The sequence below is a fragment of the Lissotriton vulgaris genome, chromosome 5 (assembly GCF_964263255.1).
Source record: "Lissotriton vulgaris chromosome 5, aLisVul1.2, whole genome shotgun sequence".
NCBI lineage: Eukaryota > Metazoa > Chordata > Amphibia > Caudata > Salamandridae > Lissotriton > Lissotriton vulgaris.
Genome location: NC_141693.1, coordinates 114,549,222 through 114,568,234, shown reverse-complemented (window position 1 = coordinate 114,568,234; position 19,013 = coordinate 114,549,222). Strand labels below are relative to the sequence as shown.

Sequence of the window (19,013 nt, the reverse complement as noted above, 5' to 3'; positions counted from 1 at the left end):
AATTGTCAAAACCAGCTTCTACACCAGCACCTGGTGGACTCTGATCTGACCTCTCCCCAAGAATTGGGTAAGAAGGCGGACACATGGGTAAGAACCAGGATTAGGCCTAAAAATCTGGGTGGTGACCAGAAGAAAGATTCTACCAAGCCTCAAGAGAAAGGTGGGGATAAATCTAAGGACAAATCCACGGCAGGGCCCCAAAAATCCTCTGAGAGGGGTGGGTCCCAAAATCCTTCCTCTAATGTTAAGAAACCTTATTGCCATGTCTGTACGCAGCCTGGCCATTGGAAAACTGACAGCAATTGCCCAAAAGCCAACAATAAGGAAAATAGTCCTCCAAGTAACACTCCAAAACCTCCTGTCACTATTAGTAGTAATCCCCCAGGTGGTGGGAGTACCCCCAAAACTGTGGCTGGGTATACTTGGGGAACTCAGGTGGACTCTGGCCTAACCAAGTCCCCTAATACAGAAACTCTAGTCTGTGAGAATGGCATAGGGTTTGCCAACTTCATTGCTTGTCCCAATACCATGGGCAAGTACAGACAGGAGCCCCACATCAATGGTCAGAAAGTTGAAGCCTACAGAGATACAGGGGCTAGCATGACTATGGTGACTGAGAGACTAGTCCCCTCAGGACAACTTTTACCTGGGTTCACATACCAGGTGATCAATATTGATGGAGTGCAGAAAGATCATCCCATGGCAGTAGTAAATCTCAGCTGGGAAGGTGTCACTGGCCCAAAGAGTGGCAGTGTCTACAAACTTGCCTGTAGATTGTCTACTGGGAAATGATCTAGAGATCTCAGCCTGGGCTGAGGTAGAACAAGAAACCCATTCCAAAATGGTAGGCCTTCCTGAAAATGTTAGTGGGGCTGTGATGGTCCCAGCCCAAGCAGACTTCTTCCCTGAAAAGGTTGGCAGGGCTGTGATGGTCACAGCCCAAACTCACACAGATGTTTGTGTTGTGAAGCCTGAAACTATGGATCACTCCACACAGAGTATAGGGGAGGAAGAAAAGTCTCCCTCCCACCAGACATTAAGTGAGGGTCAGCCTCCTCCGGGAACTGACCCTTCCCCTTGTAAAGAAACTGCCCCAGAGGTAGTCAGGCCTAGCCTGGCAGAGCCCCTGATGTCAGTGGAACCTTCCAAGGTGGGACCCAGTCTGAAGCAGGTAGCCTGCCCCTCTCTACCCTGCCTCAGTCAGCCCAGGGCTGTAGAGGTCAGGGAGGCCAGTGGACCCCTAAGGGCCCCCTGTCCAAAGGACCCCCCATCAGCAGATTAGGGGCACCAAAGCTAGCAGCCCTAGCCAGGTGAAAATTCCAAACACTTCTGAGGGATCTCCCTTCCCCTTAGGTAGGAACCTCCCCCAGATGGACTCTGTTGGGCACAGCCAAACCTGGGACCTGGTGGCACCAAACCTGACCGGTCCCTCCAGTAAGCCAACAAAAGGGACCCAGCCTCCAGCTGTAGGTAGCCAGAGGTTGACCCTGAGAGCACAGTGTAACTCAGTCATGGAAAGAAAGTCATACATGGTGGAAAGTGATTGGGGGAAGCTGAGCCCTACATTACAGGAGCCTCACTTCAGTATACCATCTCAACACCAGCCTTTTACTTTGCCAAAACACACCACAGGTAGAGATTCCCTATGGTGGAGACCCTATGATACCCTTAGGGTAAGGGATTGCTTAGTGGACCATGAGACAAGGGGTAACCATGCTAGTGCAGGTACTTCCTTATATGGCCACTTTGGCAATATAGGCTTACCTGGTCAAGGATAGTCTTATCTCTTTTTGTTGGGGGGAGGTGGGGGGTGTAGGAAGGTGGATATCTGACTATATGGTTATCCCAACTTTTTGCCTAGTGTTAAGCTGGTTTTTTACTTAGTTGGCCTGGGATCCTGCTATTCAGGGCCCCAGGCTATCTGCTCTCACTGTAAAATGGACACATGATCTTTAAGTACATATCCAATTGGGATTGGGTCACCTTTGTGAGCCCCTGTATAGTGTACCATAGGTACCCAGGGCATAGGTGCATCCAAGGCCTACCAGGGGCTGCAGCATGAATTATGCCACCCCTGGCTGTCCATCCAAACTGACACCACAGGCTGAACACTCAGCTTAGGCAAGGTGGTGTAATAACCCCTTGCTTAGATATAGTATTCCTATATCTACCCTAATATATAGACACATATATACCTATAAGTCACTCCTATGGCAGGCCTTGACAATCCTGAAGGCAGAGTGCTTGGTTTTATGTGAGATGGTGCTCTAGCATGAGCTGAGCCCATCAACAGCTTTCCGAACCATGTCCTTATAGCTGTTCTATGATATAGCCATACCATATATTCTTAAGTGCATTATAATCCTCGCGGTTATTGCTAGCTTTGGTTTGGCTTTATCAAAACATGTTGTGTAAGGTGTCAAACACTTTGGAATACTACCCCCCCCCCCCTCCCCTCCCCCCGGCCAGTCCTGGCGGCGGGGGTAGCATTCCATCCTTCTAGAGGGAGAAGACATGTAGTTACTGCTTTACCCAGTTAAAGTTAAACAGAGCCTCAGCATCACAAAATGGATGCTGCTGCCACAGACACGAGTCTGACCTCCTGCTGCTGGACGAAACTCCGGCAGGGGTGGCCTGGACAATAGGTTTCCTGTTGAGGGAGGTGCTGGCACCTCCCCAGACAGCCTGTAGTGGATTGGGGCAGGCTGGGTTCAATGGAAAGATGCTTATCCAGACACTGCATGGGGCACACAAGGTGCTCCATGCATAGCCCGGTTCAAACCAGTTGCTGTGGCACTCCAGCCCCAGCTCTGGTGAGAAACTGGACAAAGAGAAAGGGGTGTAACCACCCCCTTCTCAGGTTCCACCCATAGGAGGGACCTAGCAGGTAATCCAGCCCCTTAGTTTAGTATAAAGATAGGAGCTGTGTCTAGAGACATTAGATTATCCTGGAAAGAAACTCTGAAACGAAACTCTTGGACCTTCGACGTTCCACATCGACTAGAAGTTTGAAGACATCTCCCTTGTGGTCAAGGAGTGACCACCCTGTGCAAACAGGCACCACCAGTAACTTGCCGGTTTGCTTGCGATGCTCCTGCCGGAACCCGAAGACTCAGTGACTCAGGAACTGGACTTCCAGACTTCTCCCACTCCGCTCCACATCCACAGCAAAGCTGAGACCCGTGGCGGACAAGAGAGACGTGGGCCCAGACGTCCTGAACTACTTGCTTTTTGCTAACCGTGCAGCTTCAGAGGTACCCTCGAAGTTGTGCATTGGGGTTTGAGAAGCCCCAGACCCGAGCAGCATTTGCACCGAAGCTCAGCCCTCCACACTCCACGAGTGCTGCGTGGGGCCTGCTCCAGCATTTCAGCTCGACGCGTCTTCCCGGTTGCTGCGAAGACTAATCTTTGAATCAACAACGCTTGCCTGGTTGCTCCAGTCTTGCTCCAGCTTCCCTGTGAAGGAGAAGCGCCCCAGACCTTGCTGGTCTGAACAGAAGCCCATCTTCACTTCCTGCGTGGGTTGCGGTTACCAAGGCTTGTTGGGTCCAATCCGGATACCGACACCACAGTCACCTAGATCCTTCGTGGGACAGCTCGTATCCAGCGTCTGGTCGTCGTCGACGCCTCCTGGTCCACGTGGCTGCAGAGACAAGCTTCACCTCTTCACCTGATTGCCTCTCGACATCGCCTGGTTCCTTCCTGGTCACTGGCTAGTGACCCAGACTCGGTCTTCTCTGCTTTCAGGTTCTTCTCGACTCCGATCCACCCTTGGATCCACCCGGACACTTTCCTCCTGGTCGCCTGCAGCACTTTCTTGCAGCTCTCCATAGGATTCAGCGACAAAACCAGACATGAAAGAACACCTATGCACCCGGCTTCCCTGGGTTAGGTAACTCGAGTACTCCGGTGCTCCCGTGGGTATCCAAGTGTCCTAGTTTAACAGGGTTTTCCTGTAGTCCACCCGGAAGTGTCCGAAATTTACTACTTTGTAACTTTTACGTTCCATTCTATCTCTATGGTAACTTGCGTGTGTGTTCAGACACTGCACACGCATCCAGTGGGACTCCTACTTCCTAACCTTTGGTTGTCCAGTGTAGCCCCAGCGATTCTCTAGGCCCTAGGCCTATTCACCTTTCCTGAAGTGGTTCTTATACCACTTACTTAGTATATGGTTCGTGAGGCCCCTAGGGCGGAATTGTATTTGTGCAACTTATAGTATGCTTAATGAGTAACTTGTAAAGTATCTCGAACTCTGACCTCATAAAGAGTGAAGAGGGATTGTGTTAGTAATAAATACATATATATTTTATATATACCTTGTGTGGTGTCCTTTCATTTGATATTCAAGGGATTATTATTGGTAAAACAGCTGACTTCACATGCTACCACTAAGATAATAATAATAATAATAATAATACTGTGATTTATAGAGCGCGAACAGCTACCTCACAAGGAGGTGTCCCGGCGCTAAAACGTACCACAGAGGTCCAGGGACAGGAGTGGGAAACCTAGCGAGGCTGGGAGAAGAGCCAAGTCTTTAGCAACTTCTTAAAGCAGGGTTCAGATGGAGCCTGCTGGATTGCTTGAGGTAGGGAGTTCCACAGCGCAGAAATATTTGCTGAAAAGGTGCGACCACCAAGGCGTGCCTTTTTTGCTCGTGGGACAGCCAGCAGGATTCGGTCATTAGACCGTAAAACACGGTGTTGGGTATACCTTGGAAGGCGTTTTTTTAGGTAGAGTGGGCAGGAGCCATGCAAAGATCTGAACGCGAGTGTCAGGGCTTTGAATTTTATCCGGTTGGCGACAGGGAGCCAATGCAGGGTTCTAAGATGCGGAGAGACTGACTGTTTGAAAGGAATTCGCAGTAGCAGCCTCGCAGCCGCATTTTGAACTACCTGCAGTTTATGGGTTAAGAATTTTGGGAGGCCCAGGTAAAGACCATTGGCGTAGTCCAGCCGTGAAGTGACAGTTGCATGGACTACCATTTTTCTGCAGCTCTCGGGGAGAAGTTTAAGAAATTTACGGAGGTTTCTTAATTTACTTAGGCAGCAGCCGGCCACTTGTTGGATATGGGAAGAGAAAGACATCTTATCATCCCATCTCACTCCAAGGTTTTTTGCCGAATGACTGGGCAAGGGTGAGGGACCCATTTCCACCGGCCACCATAGCTCTGGGGCGGGGACAGGGCCTTTACCGAAGAAAATGACTTCGGTTTTGTTGGCGTTTAATTTTAGTTTGTTGGTATTCATCCAGTGTGCAATGTCCTGGAGACAGCCTTTAAAATTTGCAAAAGATTCCTGTGTCATTTCCGTGTAAGGGAATACCAACTGGGTGTCGTCGGCATATGAAATTGCCTTAACACCCCAGTTGGCAATGAGCGTGGAGAGGGGGGCCAGGTAGATATTGAATAAGAGAGGGCTGAGGGCCGAGCCCTGCGGGACTCCACAGTTGAGGGTTTTAGGTGTGGAAGAGATCGTCCCGAGTGCCACCTTCTGCGTTCTCTGAGATAGATACGACTTAATCCAGCTCAGCGCGTGGTCTTGAATGCCTATCTCTGCCAGCCGACTAAGTAATCTGGCGTGGTCCACCGTGTCGAAGGCGGCCGATAGATCCAGGAGTACCAGCATAGCTGAGCTTCCTGCATCCATCGACCACCTCACTGACTCGGCTACCTCTAAGAGCGCTGTTTCAGTACTGAAACCGGGCCGGAAGCCAGACTGAGTTTCATGGAGAATGTTGCTGGTTTCCACAAATTTACTCAGTTGGCGTTGTATCACTTTTTCCAGCATTTTTCCCGGTGCGGCTAGAAGGGATATTGGGCGGAGGTTCGTCAGATCATCGGGATCCCCATTTGTTTTTTTCTTTAGGGGGAGAAGCGTGGCATGCTTCCAGACGTCAGGGAAGATTCCTGACGTAATGGAAGAATTCCAGATACTTTGGAGTGTGGGCGCTACAGAGTCCGCTATGGTGCTCCAAAGTCTAGCCGGACAGGGGTCATCAGGTGAACCGGATTTGCAACGGTTGAGCTCTTGCCTCACCTCGTTCATAGGGGCAAGCGCGAACTGGGTGAGGGTTTCTTCTGACTCGCTATTGTACGCTGTGTCCTGTTTCTCAGTATTTATAACTGGACCAAAGGAATCATATACTTTCTTGATTTTATGGTCGAAGTATTCTGAGATTTGCTCACAAAGTAATGGTGTGGGGATAACCTCTCTTTCAATGCATTGAGGTTTGAGGAAGGACTGAACTACTTTGAACACTTGTTTGCTGGATTGTTCTGCCTGCCTAATCGAGTCAGCATAGAAGCGCTTTTTATTATTCCTAATGGCTTTCCGGAATTTTTTTAATGCATCCTTATATAAAGCTTTTTCTTCTAGACCGTAATTTTCTCTCCAGAGTCTTTCCAGTTTTTTACAGGCCGCTTTCTCCTCTCTAAGTTCCTGCGTGAACCAGGGCGCTGAGGGGGATTGTCTTTTAGATAGAGCACGAGAGGCAGGGGCAATAGAGGATACCATTCCTCCTATCCATTCATTAAGGTAGTCTATAAGGTTGACTTTACAACCATCACCATAAGGGTTGTTTGAACTGATACAGGGTGCCCACTAGAATAGTGGACATCATATACCAGGCCAACTTCTCACAAAACCTATGGCATACAGCTCCAAAATGTGTATTCTTTTACTTGTCCTGCTTGTGTCACCCTGATTTATGCACCATATTGGCTCCACTCCGTTGTAACATCAGTATATAAAAATGAATGTCTTTCAATAAATAGGGCTGGAATAGATAGCTGACACCCAGATGGACAGGTGCCCTGCTGCCTTTGCGATTAACTTTCGCCCCATCCGGCTCCTGGAAGTTCTGCCAGCACCTGGCCAGGCCCTTGTAAGAACTGATCCAAGTAATCACATTTCCTCGTACTAATGCTGACCCCTCCCGGCCCTGGGTTCTTGTTTATGCTTTCAGATTTTGAAACCGGACAGGCACTCGCAGAATCTGGCAGGTACATTCTGTCTGCAGTGCTGCGAATGCGTCCACAGGTCAAAACAACTCAAGGAAATTGGGCTGAAAAGTAAGATTTCCTCATGCCTTGTGTTCAAGATAAATGTTTTGGCTTACCATTGTTTCTTGCTGACAGGTTTAAAGAAGAGTGGATGGGAGCACCACTGGACGCGTGCCTCTGAAAAACGGGGGGACTGAGATGGGGTCAGTGACATCAGGAGCACGCAGAGAGGGCTGGCTAAGAACAAGAGCTTTCAGTAGCAACTCTTTTTTTATATAGCGCTTGTTAACAACATTCAGCCCATTTACAATCCACAGTGTTGACATCAAGGGAACTAAAGCACAGAGAGACAAAGTTATCTGAACAGGAAAACTGTACGAGTTGGGTGAGCCAGGACAAGAATCCATATCCCGGAGTCAACGCACAACTTAAACACCAGATCACATTGCTTCTTGAAGGAGGCGATGATGTCACTGCTCTTCGGCCCCTGATTTTGAGCCACTTTCTATGATAAGCAGTAATTGTTTTACCCATTTCTTGTTGGCGGGGGTCGGGTAGGATAGGGCAGGGTAGAGTAGGGTGGAAACTGTTATAACGTTATCCCTGTACATTAACGACAGATCTCACTAGGTGCGATGAAACCCGGCTTCACCACGGCAAACCTATAGCCACATAGGATATACAATCAGTTACAAGCACCAAAAGCGGACTAACCTGAAGGGACGTCAAATCAAGGCATTAACTGGTGCAGACCTTGTTAAGGTGTAAAGGTAAGGCTGGTTAAAGTGGACGAGAGCTACTATCCTACCCACCTTAATAAATGCGTCCGGGTAAGAGATTACATAAAAGTTGCTGTAAGCTTCCAAGTTCCAAGTATGCAGCACTGCCGCCAAATATGCGATGCCTGTCAACAGTAAAGTCACAGTTGATTAGCGGTCACTGCCAGTAGAAGAACTCACTGGCAGCAAATGTTTATCGTGTTTAGTCTTACGCAGAGTGACAAATTGCCCCAGGTGAAAAGTGAGCTTTTTAGCAAAACCTGGAAATAAGTAACATTTGGACTGCAAATAAAAAACCTGAATACAGAAATATACAGAGATCTTACCAGGGCGAAAGTTAAAGAAGCCCGCGAGCAAAAGAGACGCCGTGCGGTGCACGCGCACATGAACTGAAAGCTAAGAGGAGATGCCATGCGCCTGCACATCGGCTGTTCGTGCGTGCACATGGTTTGTCTCCCTTCGCTAAGAAAAGCCACAACAATAGACTCACCAAGGCGAAGCAGCGCATGTGCTGCATTTGTTAGGCGAGACCTAAAAAAGGTAGCATCTCTTGTCACATTAAACATCCATTTTAAACTGCATGTATTATAGTAAAACAAAGCTACAAATGGCAAGAGGTTCAAAAAGGACAATAGTGAATAAGAAAAGAAAACTAGTACCTCAATCACAGCATGATCAGCACAAGGACAGCTATCAAGCTGAAGCAATCAGTACTTGGTTCATGCTCCAGCCGAAAAAAAGAAGTGAAGCCAGCACGCACTGGCCAATTAGAAGGTAGCAAATAAGAGCGACAATGAAGCCAATGAAATTTCAGGAATGGATGTGCTGTAAGCCCCTTGTTGTTTACAATATCTCTCGCAAGCAAGAGCGCAGGCGAGGTCACAGTTGGGACCTAAAGATTGCTATCTAGTTAAGTGCACACACACTCCATATGCTTCGTCCGTTTGTTTTTCTTTCAAAATCGGCTGTGAAGGAGTCTAAACTTGGGGGCACATCAGGGAAGTTTACCCTTTTCTGCTTTATGGCAAACCCATGTAGGAATTCCAAACTGTCAAAAGCCATGCTGCTAAGAAGAGTCCTGCTGCTTTCCCCCAGGTAGCCACATCTCAGAGTACATCCAACTTCAACAGTATTTACCAAAGATAACGTTTTTTTTCATAGATGAGTCTTTTGATCCCAAAATCACTTTGTGGACCAACGTTGAAATATTGTAAATTTGTTGTTTGCAAATACTATCTTGAATGCAGGTGCCAGCATTATCCACTAACAATTACATTAAAACTAAGTGTGACATTTTGAACTACTCCAAGTCACCCCAAGCCGTTGCAATGACCTGGAAGTGTTAGTTTTGTCACTTGTGAACTCTACTGCGGAGCTCTACTCAACAATGGGCAGAGTTCGCCACCATGTCGCGTACTCGTAAATATAATAAGTGCTGGTGTTTAGAAATAAGTGCCCATGCCGTGCACAAACACCTTCACAAATTAAGCACTGCTTAGACTGTCTGCACTTATTTGTAGCGGGTGGTATCTAGGCTCAAGCTACAAATGAATGCAGCTCCTCCATGGGGGTAAAAAATAAAAAAACTCCCAGTGTACACCATTCTTAATATTTCTTTCTTTCATACCTATATGCTGAATCTCTGAATAATAAAATGTGTTTTTTCAAGCTTATAGACCTTTGGTGTATAAATGTACAACTGGTGCAGTAAGATGGACGCTAATTGTCTATAGAGAACTGCGTTGGTACATAAGGGCCATAGAATTTTCTTCTTTTCTTTGTATCCTTCTAGAAGCTACAGGAAGTCAAGAGAAATGGTTCTCTTAGCTGCCTGTGGCTCCGAAAATCTGAGATTGCACTTCACAACCACAATAAAAACTTTGCTTGGCACATTTATTCTTCTTGCAGCCTGTGTCGAAGTCCACTTTTCCTACCAAATGTACTGAAACTGGGTGTATTTTCGTGATTTTGGGGATGGAAGGGGTTCAAATGCATTCTATGATACAGGCTGCCTTCCATATAATGTCCAATGAGCATCAAGTAAATACCTGTGTGCTTCACTTCCATCAAATATACAGGTTTCCTGATGCCGTCAGCTTTTTATTTAAAAATTACAAACAAACTGAAGTGTAGCCACTCACCTCCCCAACTGCTCCTGCCATTAGTGTGAATTCCCTCGTAATGATTTCTACCATTTCTCGGACCTATGAAAAGGGGGCAAATATTAGAACAAATGGAAGAAGTTCTTGTAGCCTATATACAGCCAAAGACGGTTACTAAGGGCCATATGTATGAACACATTTTCCCATAGACACAGAATGGGTAAAACCCTTTGATACATCTGGCCCTAAAAGAGGAGAGGACTACTGTAAAGTACCAAATTGTGACGTTTACAGACAGCATCATCTTTTATCCAACAGTAAAGCTGCAATGCTGGTCTCTCAGAGGCATAGACCTGCAAATCATCAGCTCAGACCAACTGTGGTATGAAATGGTCCTTCGGCCATTGCCATCTCAGTTTTCAGAACATGTTATCAGTGGAAAATGTACAGTATTTTATTGCTATTTGTATAAAGCACAGTCTGTGATTATTATAAACCTAGATTATTAGTTATCCTGAGATTCTGTTAATTTGCCATGCAGGTCGGAGTCTGAAAATAACTGATCATATGTTTTAGAGTATTCTCGTCCTTATATAGCAATGCATCAAGAAACCGTTGACCTAGCCACACCTGAAACCAGACCCATCTCTTTGCTACCATACCTGGCTGAGGTCTCTGAGAAACTGATCAACCAATGCCTCAACAAACACCAGCTTGTCGATGCCACATGGTCCGGATTCAGGCCAAACATAGTAGAAAAACAACACTCATCGTCGCCACAGAGGACATCCACATGATCCCTGACAGAGGAGCCCTTATTCTCCTACATCTCTGCAGCATTTGAAATGGTCTCAAACCGCATCCTTATCAGGCGCCTGCATGAGATAGGCATCTAAAAACCCGCTCTCCACTGGATCGGTTCATTCTTGATGGATAGAACACAAGCTGTCAGCCTAGCACCTTACTCTTTGGAAGCCCACAAACTCATCTACGGAGTGCCTCAAAGTTCATTGCTCATCCCCACCCTCTTCAACGCATGAATGATCCTTCCAGCCAACTTCATCTGTGCACTCAACATCCACATCGTCTCCTGAGCCGATGACAGGCAACTCTTACTCTCCCCTTCCGGACAAGACCCCCAACACAAGAAACAAGTTCAATGCCTGCGTGGCTAAAGTTACTAATTGGATGAAAGCCAAATGTCTCAAGCTCAACACCGACAGGACAGAAGTAGTGATCTTTGGCAAAAACATCTCGCCATAGAACTCCAACTGGTGGCCGACTAATTTGAACCCACACCCAGCACCGATGCCAGTAACCTCGTAATAATCATTGGCAGCAAGTTGGGCATGACCGCATAAGTCAATGCAGCAACTGCATCCTGCTTCCACACCCTGAGGCGACCAAGGAAGATCTTCAAATGGCTCACAAGCAATACGATAAAAACGGTCACTCACACCCTAGTCACCAGCAAGTTGGACTAGGGTAACAGCCTCTATACTGGAATCACCAAGCAACTCACTAGAAGACTACCAACCATTCAGCACTTGACAGCCAGACTCATCCTCAACCACCCACACAGAACTCGCATCACAACACCACACCGAGCTCTACTGGCTCCCGTTACACAATCTTACTCAATTTAAACTCCTCACACACACACTCAGGGCACTGCACAACTTTGCGGCCACCTACCTGAACAGCTGCATCTCCTTCCACCAACCACCCATACACCTCCGCTACGTAGGACTCCTAGTTGGACACATCCCGCACACACACAAAACCAGATCAGGAGGATGGGTCTTCTTTTACATCGCTACTAAAGTGTGAAACATCCTAACTCCATATCAGAGCCACCTCTTCTCTTCTTAAATTCTGCAAGAAGCTGAAGACCTGGCTTTTCAATTAACCAACCTATGATGGGCAGGGCTAGGCACACAATTTGGACAATTTGCAAATGCTCTGAAATCACTGGTATTTAAGTATATACTTCAAGTGTTTGAGGAAATGTGGGTGCAGGTGCTTTCCTAATGTGGAGCTCTTGAGTCAATATATCCCCCTTGCTGGGGTTTAGCACTAGTAGCAAACTAACGTACAAAGTTGTACCAGGCAGGTTTCCAATGGCATTAAATCATTCTGATGTTACAGGTCATCCCTTTTTATGTCCACTCTACAAACACCAGGACATGAGTACTTTTTCCATTTAACCCAAGGCGTTTTATTTAGTTTTACAGTACGAGAGAGACATTAATTGTTTTTTATGTGTGCATTTTGTGGGATTTAATTCATACAAAAATTATTATAAACAAGCATCAAGTGACACAACATGTAATCATCAATGAAGGTTATCAGTCAGTCTAGAAAATACCTGTCTTGGATCAGCACTGGCATGTATGCACAGGAGCCCCGTATCTTCATAACTGTGATGATATGCAGTTGCATTGTACATCCAGTGGTGTCTGAAGATGGAAAATAGAATTAATGTACATGAGCATCTCAAGCTTCAATTCACTGATGAGGACTAACAAAACCAACCCTTCTGAGGTTGCATGCGTCCAGCTACTCTGGTATAGACTACCCTTTTTCGGATTGGCAAAAAATTGTTAGCATATGGCTGATGCCTCTGAGACATGATAACACCATTAGACTGAAGCCCAGAGTAATTACCAATAGTTGGGTCTAATTTAAGCATTCAATTCATCATTTTTCGTGCTGTCCAAATAACAGAGCCAGCTAGCCAACATTAAAAGAGAAATTTGAACATTTAAAAGCGTACAGCTACATCTCTATATATTGAAATGGAAACAGAAAGACAATCCGAGATCTGCTTACAGAATTAAGTGGACACATTTTGCCCAGGGCTGTAATATTTTTCCAAGGTATACTATCTGGTCAACCTTATTTTGAACAGAAATTCCTTCCCATAACACAGATTTAAAATTATGTCTTCACTTGTTGCCAAATTCAAAACATTCTGGATATCCCTTAATTATACAATAAGCAGGTCACTTTCTAGGTTAATAAATACAAAGGACTTTGAGATGTGTTTAGTTTACAGGACCTATGTTTTAATTCTAGCTTAACTAGTAAAGGATGGTAATAATGAAAAGTTCATGCACAAGTTCCTCAACTGCAGTTTTCCAACGTACTTCAGGCATTAAACATACAAGTAACTCTTCCTATGTAGAAAAAATACCAAACCCCAGAGGCATCCTCACTGCAGAATTAGAAGGTACGTCAACAGTTAAGGGAGCATGCATGGATAAAAGCACTCAACCAGCGCTTTCAGACACAAACCTGTTGAGCACATTGAGGTACAGCCTGGTGAACATGCCCTTGCCTGGCCCTCCTGCAGAGAATGACCCTCCTCCGCCCATCATCATGTTCAGTACAGCAAATGGTATAAAGTCTTCTTCCTAAGCCACAAGAAAACAGTTATTTGGCTGCATTACAGGACTCAAGTGATATGTGCCTGAGATAGTTGTGTAGTTCCTAAAAATATAGAGGATCTGCACGTTTGTTGGACAACATAAACTAAGGGACTGGTGTCAAGACTGATACCGGACACCCCCACACAATATGAAGGCCTAAAGACCAGCTAGCTCACAGTGCCACCCTAAACCCCCTAACCTTACCAAGGAGTAAATAATTTCTAGCAACCATCAACATGACAACCCTTGACCCTTTAGGGAACGTGGATACAGTACAGTACTTTTTGCTCAGTCAATCTTGCTAGCTTTAGTCTCAGAGAGATATACAGAATACACGGTGGAGACGTTGAATAAGTATTTATTAAACCAGCGCCAATCTAGTATAAAACATATGTGCTGCAACAATCGGTAGACAGAAGCAAACGTAAGAGATTACAAGCACCAAAAAAGTGAACAGTAGATACATTTCTACCATGGTGCTAAAGCAACCAATATATGCAGGCATATATAAAAACAGTAATCTTTGTGTACTCCTACGATGCTACCCTACCTAAGTGTACCTGGCATGTATGTAGGTGTGAAGCCAAGAATCTCCCAGGAAAGAGCCAAATACATTACCTGATGGGAGAGAATGAAGGAACCAGTCTGGGTCACAAGTTGAACACCCCACAAGGGATGTCTGACCACTGCATGTTGAAGCTTCAGCATGCAGGGACCTCAGTGTCAGCGTAGAAGCGTCTCCTTTCACTAACTAGTGAAGGTGTGGATCTTTTATACCAAAAAGGTAGCCTCTGGGGTTCTACCACAATCGATATGCTGCGAGTATGATTAAGTAGATGAGCCTAAATCAATAACTGTAAGTATGCAAAGTAGCCTGGTCGCCCTAGGAAGATAGCGATGACTTTTGTACAGAGTATGTTAATCCGGTTATGTACGTACTGCACAGGGGATTTTACTAAGAAATCCAATGCAAAAAAAATGAGGCTAGTTTCAAAGAATCCAATTGACATTTATTCAGCACATAGCTGGGTAAAAGGTCAATGCAAGAACGGTTATGCAAAGCAAGGTAGGACAAATGTAGGTAAAAGGTTACTTTGCTACTTAGGCTTAGGTTAGGAAACATAACACGAAGCCTAACAACGTTCCATTTATTGACTAGGACCAAGAGCTTCCGGTGAGTTGGACAAGTCCAAGTACATTATAACATGAAACTATTTATTCATCACTTACAAAATGGTTTAGACAACATTTGTTTTTAGGCCAATGCAGAAAGCAATAAACAATACCTTCATGGTGAATCTAGCATTCAACATTCTTGCTCTACGTCATTCACTGTTAGTGAAATTACCATACTGCATGAAGGGCCTGAAAATGCCATTACTTTTCCCACCTGGACCCAGCACAAACATCCTTTGCTTGTGCACAGGTCCATTACAATTGCATCCCCATCTATCCAGCCCAGTTGTCATACATTTTCCTGCTATGTATGTTTGCAGCACAGCATATGTTTACCATGTGTGGCTGCTGAGTCAAGGACGGAATACAAAAAAATAAGAGTATTTATTATTACTATAGATGGAATTCCTTCTACTCTGTGATTCTTGCTTTCCCAACTTGATTCTACAACCTCAAATATCCTGGAAAAAAGAGACGGCATATGCAAAATCCGACTTCAAACAAATATGCCACAAAGAACATCCCATTGAACTGATTAAGCTTTGCAGGAACATGCATACGGTGAGTAAGTGCATTTTGTGAGTAATGCTTACAAAAAGTAAGGGATTGTTCTCTACACCACATTATCTTTATGGAAAACAAAAAATGAATCATTGAAAGAGAGATAAAGCTTGAAATCACCAATCCTTCCTCACAAAATAATAATGAATAAGTGGCTGTATTCCAAGTCAAGCATTCAATGTCGTATTATGCTGTAGGTTCCAAATCTTGGTGCATGAAAGAGACTAGGGTTAAACGTCATCAATGTTAAGTCACAATCTAAAAATGCCTGTAATGAGATTAGGGGATTTTTCAGAACTCAATAGAAAAACCAAACCCTTTTGGATTATTAACGCACCGATTGAACTCTTTCCTGGCCTTAAAAATGACAGTAATGTTTCATTTGACAATCCCATATCTGCGTATGCTAGTTTCTAAAGACCTGGGTTCTTAAGTTAATCATTGGGAAAGAGAAATGGAGATTCTGTTCCTCCTACTGAATCTTTTTTTTTTAAGTTTGAGTTTAATGAAAGATAAAGAAGCAAAGACAGAAAATGAAGAAACAATCAAAAGTTACAATCAAGTAAAAACATCTCATGTAAGTAAAAGACAGAATAAAATATGAATCAGCGAGAAGAAATACAAGGCAAAATTATACAATAAGGAGAGAACAATGTAAGCAAAATAACTGAAATTAATAAGAAATATACATACAATAGAAATATTAAAAGGCATTGGGAAAAATCATGGTGGTTTCCGAACTTCAGCATTTACAATATGGGAAGAGGGTGTGAGGAAGCAACTAGGGATAAATAAGTGGTTAGAGGGAGCCATAGAAGATCACGTTTGATTGCTAGGGAAATAGGAGTGACAAAATTAGTATCAAGTCTGTGGTGGAAACAAACCGCATTCCACCAAGCACGAAAAGTGACGTCAGTAGCTTGCTTCCAATTGGAGGTGATGAGATGAAAAGTGATAGCTATCAAAAGGTCTAATAAAGCGTAATGTTGTGTGGATTGGGCCTCCTACTGAATCTGATACTCAAACCCTGTGAAAGCACTAGACTCTTGTTCTGAAAGGCGGAATCAGATCTGAATATAAAAACTGCCTTGGATGCAGGAATTTCTGACTTTTGGAAGATTCCTGTCAAAAAAATGGGCTGATGGGAAAGGAAAGTAATCCCCACCGAACCAACCTGAGTGGGTCCACCAGGAAATCAACACTGTTTCTAGATGAAAGCCTACTAAAGGTAGTGGTGTTTGCCCCGATCGTAAATAGGCCTAAATGAGTGCATCCCTATTTACTGAAAATAGACTGAAGGGTCTTCTGATTGAACTACCACATATGAGGAGCATGTCACAACCTGCACTCAGTGTCTGTCTGGAAATCTGGGTTGTCAGCCAGAAGAAAGGCCAGGAGAAAGATGTTTTAAACACAGGGTCTTCCAGCTAACTGGCTCTGTCAGTGGTTCAAACAAAATAATGCCACAGGGTTGTCCGAGAGAATGCAGATCATTTTTCCTTGAAAAAGGGAAAGAAAGAAATTCAGTCTGATGAACATCACTGCCATCTCCAGATCATTTATACAGTACGTCATTTCTAGTGTGGACTGCATCCTATGAGAGTTCAGTACCTGGCAGTGAGTTCCATGACAGTCATACTGAGAAGAGTCAGCCCTTATCATAACTTTCAAAACAAGTGGCTGAACAGATCGACTCCTGTAGGGGTCGGCTTCATAAAGATGTCAATCTACATAATCACTTTTGAAATGATTATATTCTTGAGATGTGGCTTTCAAATTTTTTCAGTTAGGTGTCTGATGGAGCTGCAAGACTTCTCTTCTGATGGACCAGAGGAGATAAAGCATTTTCTGAGACTCCTACCATGGAAATCTCATAGGTCTGAATGCTTCTGCTCTCTCCGTTAATGGATAGACAATCACTTGAAAAGTGTTCAGCAGAACTCCTACAAACCAAAGACCTTGGTAAGGAGTTACTAGATTTTCACTGAATACTAAATTGTGTCGCCTTTTTGCACATTTAATTTTTGGATTTTGGTCTTCTCCAGAGACAACACTTATTTGCCATTCACTGCTGTAAAGGCACAGATGTACAGTCTGCATGCATAGATGGGAAGCAACTGAAGAAAGAACTTTAATAAACACACCTGAAGCGGAGAGAAGGCCAAATAGGAGGCATCTGAACACCTGCAGTCTGAGTCTTAAAGGCTTTTTCTGCCATAAACAAAAACGACTTTACGTTTGTCAGGAATTCATACAAGGATTCCCAAAAGGAACAAGTGGTTTACTACTGTATCCTCCATGAGTGCGGATAATCAGACTATCACTCAAGCAGTGGGTGCAAAGAGAACATGGTGTGTTGGCCTTGTAAACTTGTAACCACTCACAAACCTGTATATTTGTGAGCATTTACACACTTCGATCTGACTGCTTCCGAATCTAAAAACGCTTGTCGTCCTATTCCTGCAAAGGGCTGTATTATTTCCCCTTCCAGGATGGGAAATGGATAAGCACCAAATCTGAATGAGGCGTGGGCAAAGGGATTACATTGAGGAGGTGGACCACTATCACCAGACCACTATTTGTGGCTGCATCTACTTTAGTGTTTTTAGAGGAGTCTCTACCAGGAGCAGGAGGTGGTTCCATTGGTTAATATGGCTGTTCTCTGGTTCATAGGACCTGGGACAATCGCCTCCTCAAGAGACGGCTTCTGGTGATGAAGTAGGCAAGGACAGTAAAAAACTGCCAGAATTCAATAGTTTTTTAGCACTACATTGCAGTTTACTACACATTAATCGAAAACACAGGTGAAGATGAGGCTTCTACATGATTAGAAATACCTGCAAGCCTAACTCATCTGGAGAAAAACAGGAGGATAGAGTCAAAGGATTGTGAGGAGTTGAGAATAACTCCTCACAAGGAAATGATGAATATAAAGGGGACCCAGACACCCAGCTCATGGGAGAACCCAAAGGTTTAATAACTGTAGCTTGCTGTACATGCTGAACTTCAACTTCCGGTAACTTCAACATCCGGTAGTCAATGAAACGAAGACACTGATGGTACGGGTACTGCTGTAGAAGTGATGCAATTGCACCACCTTTTGTGATGCAACAAAAAAGGAGCATTCAAAGAAGGGCCTGTTGCAAAATACCAGCTAGTAAAATAAGTTTACATTTACTAACATTAAATGGTGCAATATTCAACTTTTGCTACAAGGCTTATATTTCTGGGAGGGCTGCCCAGCACAACTGCACCATACACCCAGGCAATAATGTTGATTTACTGGAAATTCAGATAGCATGACACTCAAAACTTTGACGGATTAATTGTTGCACCTTGCCTTTCTTGGGGATATGGCTTGAAGAGTTGGTTCAACTCCAGATTGCTCTAAGATGTTTGCCCGTGTTCCGAAGAGGACGCATGCCACTTCCATACTGTAATGGCTTACGTTTTAATAGGTGATCCTGTACCAATGCAACCATAGCCTTGCGAATGTCTGCTTTCCCAAAAAGAGGTCCTTAAAGATGCATATAATTGAAAGTTATAGCTCCTGAGTGGGTGATTAAGAGCTCAAGAAAGAGGGAGATGCCCCTTACACCAGGTCAAATAGGCAACGATGAAAAGGATACTGTGCTCATTCCTGAATCTGTCTCAAATAAATGTGGCAGGTGGATCCTACAAAGTAGATGGCAACAGTGCTATCAGTTCCATCCTTTTACCTCAGTTGGATTTCCACACAGGAAGGAAAAACAAAATGTACAGGCCTGGTGACCTGCCGCTGGGAAGAAACTGCTGCACCATATGCACTGCATGAAGTCTACCTTCAATGGCAAACGCTAAAGATACAAAGTTGTTTTTTTTGCCAATTAAATGAGTACTCTGAACTGAAAAAACTGAAAAGGGAGAAAGCAAAACAAAGAAAATGCCTAAAAAGAGGGGGACAATAGGTGGATAAAAC

General features: G+C 44.5%; 1 protein-coding gene across 2 annotated transcripts in view; it reads right to left on the bottom strand.

The window, feature by feature from the left end:
• Positions 1-19,013, bottom strand: part of PMPCA (peptidase, mitochondrial processing subunit alpha) — a 127,075-nt gene that overhangs the window by 15,205 nt on the left and 92,857 nt on the right. For both annotated transcript variants that reach the window (XR_015295859.1, XM_086921026.1), the window contains exons 9-11: positions 13,185-13,303; positions 12,256-12,346; positions 9,927-9,989 (exon numbers count right to left, since the gene is read on the bottom strand). Coding sequence is in view for 1 of the 2 variants with exons in the window: in XM_086921026.1 (XP_086777152.1) it covers positions 9,927-9,989; positions 12,256-12,346; positions 13,185-13,303 (273 nt within the window). In the remaining variant the exon portion in view is untranslated. The remainder of the gene's footprint in view (positions 1-9,926; positions 9,990-12,255; positions 12,347-13,184; positions 13,304-19,013) is intronic.